Source organism: Amblyomma americanum, chromosome 10 (genome assembly GCF_052857255.1).
Source record: "Amblyomma americanum isolate KBUSLIRL-KWMA chromosome 10, ASM5285725v1, whole genome shotgun sequence".
Taxonomy (NCBI): Eukaryota; Metazoa; Arthropoda; class Arachnida; order Ixodida; family Ixodidae; genus Amblyomma; species Amblyomma americanum.
The window spans coordinates 26,242,304-26,248,303 of NC_135506.1; the positions used below are offsets into that span (position 1 = coordinate 26,242,304).

A 6,000-nucleotide genomic window follows, 5' to 3' on the forward strand; every position below is an offset into this window, starting at 1 on the left:
ATTATTATTATTATTATTATTATTATTATTATTTCATCCTTCTGCTTCTTCGCCCCGTCGCCGGGCAGGTGCCTGAACAAGCACCGGTCGGGCAAGATCCTGCTCAACCTGTGCTCAGCCATGCTGCTGCTGAACGTGGCCTTCCTGGTGGGCTCCCTCCACGAGCGCTTCCCCAAGTGGGACCTGTGCCTGGGCACTGCCGTGGCCACCCACTACTTCCTGCTGGCCTGCCTCGCCTGGATGGGTGTCGAGGCCATAAACATGTACCAGATGCTGGTGCACGTGTTCGCCTCGGCCGAGACTTGCTTCATGTTGAAACGCGTTCTCATCGCCTGGGGTAAGCTCGCCACTGGCGCCGCCAGTCTTAAGAGGATAATCGCGCCCACGCGATATTGAGCGCATTTCATTTGTGCTTTCGCAATTTCGAAGCATTTACCTGTGTCAACTTCATCTGTGTGCCAAATCAAAGGCCAAGATTTTTTTGTGGCGTAATTTTCTGATTAACATGGGCTGCGTAATTTGTCTACCTTCAACCGGGAACGAATTCAAATTTCTTGGAGGCTTACGCGCCTACAAGCGAACTAATCCACCATTCTAGTCATTGTTATTGAACGATAAACACAGGGAACATACACATAGGCTCAAAGAAAATCACTAAAATGTTCAACTAAGCAGTCACTCTGTGTCTCTTACGACATGTGGACACAGAATTCTATCGAAACATTGTGTATATTCGCACTAGTGATGATATTTCTAGCTCGTGTGAAACCTATCAAGTGTTCTGCATTTTAAATCGCGCTAATAAAAATCCTGTCTTTTTGGTCTCATTTCTTTGACACTGTCTCTTATAATGAACTCTGGTTGAACTTCGCTTTTTCTTCGCACTGCAAAGATTTATCCAGCTGAACACACAACTGGTGCAACATAGAAGGAACATTTTCTTCGAAAATATCATGCAGTTCATTGCACTGGCTTTCGTTATTTCAGGGATTCCAGCTGCGGTTGTCGGAACTTGCCTTGCTATAGACCTTGAGCCTTACAGGAGCCAAGATGACTAGTAAGTATTTTTTCGAACGAAGGAGCTTTATCACGGAGCAACCATTCATTTATAATAATTGTGTGCATATAAGTTCAGTGACACTTGTGTTATTGAATTAATGCGTGCTTTTTTTTCTAATGCTTACCCTTGCTTAACCTCGCCAGACGCGCGCAAAACTTCGGCATTTCCGCGTTAATACCAAAAGATATATAAGCCTGCGTGGCCCAGTGAATGTACCCAGAGAATTTGGGACCCGTAAGTCGAATAGTTCCTACCTTAAAAGTTTCCTTCATGATCCATGCTACGAGCCTCTGGGCCTACATAAACATGCAACAATGTTTAGTGGCGTATATTTAGTTTAATATACGCATAACAGAATGCATATCTAAATAAAAATCACAAGAAATTTCATAGAAGACCTGGCAGCTGTTTGGGCGCTGCGAACAGAAATTTCGTTCCGACAATACAACCTACTTAGGAGGGTGCTCAGGGCGCGCCTATTGTTTCGAACCTGTTGAAAAGCTGGCTGGGTTTAAGTACAGTGAGTACTCTTCGACTTGCAATGCCACTTAGGCTGCAGGAATGATGCATTTTTAAAAGACTTTGTAAAAAAAGAATATATATAATACGTAAGGTCTGATTAAAATGATATCGCTCTGAGTGTGCTTTAGCTTCGTTTCTCGTTCTTCTTGCTCACGTGACCAGAAAGAATAATAGTCGTTGAGTTCCTCTGCTTACTTCTTTTTTCAGCTGCGTGATATCCAACCGAAACCCGTTCATCTACTACGTTGCATTCCTGGGCATCTCCTGCTTCATTCTTTTCGTAAACCTGCTCGTCTTCATCACGGTGACGCGGGTTCTTTTCAAGCCCCGGATGGCAGGAGCTACAAAGTCTGCCAACCACACTTCTGGGTCTAACTCCGGAACTGGCACCCACCCTCCAGTAACCGCGGCTCAAGTTCGCGGTGCATTCACCGTCATGACTCTGCTCGGCGTCACGTGGATATTCGGCGTGTTCGCCGTGGGCGAAGCCAGGACCGTGTTCCAGTACGTCTTCTGCGTGTGCAACTCGATGCAGGGCTTCCTCATCTTCGTGGTGCGGGTCCTTCAGTACCCCGAAGCCCGCGCCGCCTGGGCGCAGCTCATCGCCACGGGAACTCTGAAGAAGCAACGCGGAAGCGGACCGTCGACGGGGTCCTGGTGCGCGAACTCCAACCCCAAGCCGAACAGTCACTCCTCCATGGTGCGCGTCACGTCCTCCAGCACTGAGAGCACGAGCACCGTAGTCTTCAACAGTAACATCTGGAGCAAGGGAGAGAGTGGTAGTGCTGGAGGACCGGCTGACATCACGGAGTGTTCGACTAGACTCTCCCGTTTCTCAGGAGTCGGAAGGCTGCTGAAGAACTGCAATTTGCACAAGGACGACAAGAAAGGCAATGCTGGAGAACAGTCGAAGAAGAAAAGGCCGTCCAAGGTAGTGACGTATTTTACAATTGAATAGTAAAGGGTGAGCTATAATAGCGTGTCGAAGTTTAGCCGTTAGTTTTACTTGATAAACTGTACAGACATCTTTTCAACTCTTAATAGCCATTTCGACGTTTAATAGCCATTGATAGACCTTCAGATAGGGCTAGTTCATTTTACAATCCCCTAAGCAAATTTGATTTGAATAACAAGCACTCAGCGTAAGAAAAGATGAACGCACACAGCTGAACACATATTTGTGATTCTACGCTTAGATTAAATGCGTTCTTTTCCTACCTCCCCTAGACATTCTTGACTCTTAGAACAAGTGGGTTATCAAAAAAGCTAGTGGGCTCATACGGGAGAAAAGTGGCCTTTGGACTTCAGTATTCTAAAGGATAGTGACGTGTTCAACCCTGAACCCTAATTCTAATTTTATACTGCATATGCACCCTCACTAGAATATGAAAGACTTTGGTCTATGTGTTAGGTATCGTCAGCCACTGCTTTGAATCCCAAATTGTGCCAATTTGCGGGCTATAAAGGTTACACAACTTCTTTGAGAACAAAGACAGTGTGACTTATTTGTTGGCATTTTACAATGCGTAAGTTACGAAACTTCCCATGCACTCGTTTTCAATTCTGTTATCAAAGGAGTTTTGTGCATTACTGAAGTGTGAAGCACGGGGCCCTGATATATTTGTCAGCCTTCAACTTGCATGATAAATCTTAAGTGTATATACTCTCTCACTGAAGTAAAAGCATTCCTTTCTCCTCTTTTTATCTTAATGTTTCTACTCAACAGGCAATCACTGAAGAACAAGACACAAAGGAGAACCACAAAGAGTTTTATTCCTCTGAAGATCAAGTCTCAGCTATCGTTCCCGACCTCTACCCCGGCCAGGAGCCCCAGGTCGTGAAAAGCAAAAGGCTTGACTCGTCCGACCCACTGAAATACATCAACGAGGATTCACACGATTCTGCCAACGCCAGCTTTGCGAACAACCCAAAGGCTCACATCCTTTTCGCCTACGCTGGCAGTGAGATAGGTGTCCTTCCAATAAACGGCGTCATCCACTCACCAGTGGACAAACCGAAGGTCGAGTCCTTCATCACGTTCCAGAAACCCTCGCCAGTTCAAAGCACGCCGAAGATTCCAAAGCTTCCGCAGTCCTGGAACACTTCAGCGATGACGGCGACGGAACCGCTCAACGAGGTAGTCAAAGACCACGAGCCCATCCGAAGCAGTACTTCGAAATCGACTACGGAGGAGACGTCCTTCTTGACGGCGAACGGAGCCACCACGACAGTCGTGTCCTGAGGAAAGAGAGTTGACAAGACACGTTGATCGCGTTCATGCTCTACTGAAGGACGTCCGAAGAATCGGGGACAGAGTACCTCTTAAAGTTCTCCAGCATCTTTCGAGAGGTCCAGAACTGTGTCCGTGAGGAGTCATGACTTGAACTCTGTGTGTTTCGAAAGCCAGTGACCAACTATTGAGAATGCACTCTTCTACGATTTAGTGTTGGTCCAAGGCAAACCGGATGACATGGCAAACCATTCACTTCTCTCCCGGAATAGCGTGTTCGTCCATCGCGTTTGTGTGCTTCACGAGCTGCCGCCCTCCTAAGAACCGTGATCTCAATGTGGTGAAGATGAAAGACAGACAAATGGTGATGACGTGTTGTTGTGGTTTGATGCGAAACCCTACATGTTCTTCCTCGTCCAGGTCAAAGAAGGCTGACTTAGGCACGGTGCTGCGCATTTAGATAGCCTGTCAGTGCCACTGTCTGCTGAAGACTGCCAGTTTCTGGAAGTAGTCTCCAGAGACTGATGTTTCCATTCACCTTACTAACGCGACAAATCAACAGTGAAGGTTGTTGGCACTGTACGCGATTGACTTGATTTTAATTCTTCTTTTTCCGTCCCTGCAAATGGTTGTTTCCTCACACTGTTACTCCTGGGGGTGCTCTGAGCTCTATCTAGGCATGAATTATCCTTCTCCTTCTACATATATATAGATATCTCTTTTTACGATAATAAAATGAAATACATCTAATTTATTTACTCATATACATAAACATTTTTTTTGTTGGAGACAATTCCCCTTTCTTCAATGGTGTGCACTTGCGTGCAGTACTAATTGCGTGTGCGTTTAAAGGGGATAAAATCAAAGACCGCCACACAGCAGCAAACACTAGAGCATTTACACTGAACACACGAGGAGAGAACAATTTGTATGAAAGCTGCCTGCGCAACTACACTTCAAAAAGCCTATAAATTTGAAGCGCAAACACGAGTAGAAGGCATTGTTTAACGTCGAGCTCAAATTCTGGTCGCCAGGAATTGTCTAGTTGGTGCAATAGATCTATCGTTTTGTACGTGAAAGGAAATGTCACGAAACTGATTACAACACATTGACTGTCCATTTCACTTATAGTTCACGGCTCTCTTATAGCAGCCGTGCAAATATATGACATGCACACAAGAACATATGCGGTCTAATCAGCTGTTTCAGAGGCAACGCAGCCACTAGTTGCGGTTAGCTTATAATCTTTTGGTACAGCGAATTTCATTTCTGTGGGTACCTTTGTTTTAGCTCCAGCTTTTAGAGTACCTCACTTCTTTTTGATCGGAACATAACCATGTATTTAGCGGAAAATCATTTCGTGCTTTCTTTGACAGTCGTGTGCAAATGCCCACGTGATGGATTTAAAATGACAAACGACATGATTTGGAAAACTGCTTGCTGCACATTCAAGAAAACAAAATCGTTTCAATAACGAAATCAGCATTTTACGACTGCCGGTGAGAAAGGGCGTCACAAATGCGCGCGTGGCCATTGTTTTGTGCTTTGCAGTACTGCCCTGGTGGTTATTTCAAGACAAAGCCTACACTTCAGTGTTACTCTGCACTCGCCTTCAGGACAACACAACTTGGTGGAGACAATCTATTCTTTCAAGTGATGCTGAGCATTTTCCTACACCATCCTTGTGTGACGCATTCAGGAGCCCTAATTGCTATTAATGTGAAGGACTTTGTGCTTGGAAAATATTACATCAGCGAGTAATAAAACTGCTGATCTGGAGTCCCTGTGACTGGATGAAGTGTGTTGTTCCTGCGCTTGACCTCATAGAATGCGCTCGAACTGCAAGCCAACTAATGACTAATTTTTCAAAATAGGGTTTTTAGGTAAAGAGAAGCCTTTTTCGGCATAGTCATAGCAGTGTTGGCGGACATCACAAAAGAGGCGAATTATGTTAGGTAGTAAAGTGATTAACTAAATTTTAATACCTAGCTTACCGATTTCCGATAGGCACCTGATTGCATTTAGAGATTTGTAGCCGGTTGTTAGCATTAGCCATATTACAATTTGAAAAACGCAATACCCTCGTAGTTGTGCCTCGACGAAATTTGGCTACATCGTGTCAAAATACATGCGCTTTCAGAAAGCATGCCGGCAAAGCAGCCCCTCCAGTGCACGTAACTAGTCGAAA

The 6,000-nt window shown here is 45.1% G+C and overlaps 1 protein-coding gene across 3 annotated transcripts in view; it reads left to right on the top strand.

The window, feature by feature from the left end:
• Positions 1-5,600, top strand: part of LOC144106323 (uncharacterized) — a 263,859-nt gene extending 258,259 nt beyond the window's left edge. For all 3 annotated transcript variants that reach the window (XM_077639101.1, XM_077639100.1, XM_077639099.1), the window contains 4 exons: positions 69-337; positions 988-1,057; positions 1,790-2,513; positions 3,309-5,600. In XM_077639101.1, the coding sequence (XP_077495227.1) occupies positions 69-337; positions 988-1,057; positions 1,790-2,513; positions 3,309-3,824 (1,579 nt within the window). In that variant the 3' untranslated portion in view covers positions 3,825-5,600. The remainder of the gene's footprint in view (positions 1-68; positions 338-987; positions 1,058-1,789; positions 2,514-3,308) is intronic.
• The last annotated feature ends 400 nt before the right edge of the window (positions 5,601-6,000 follow it).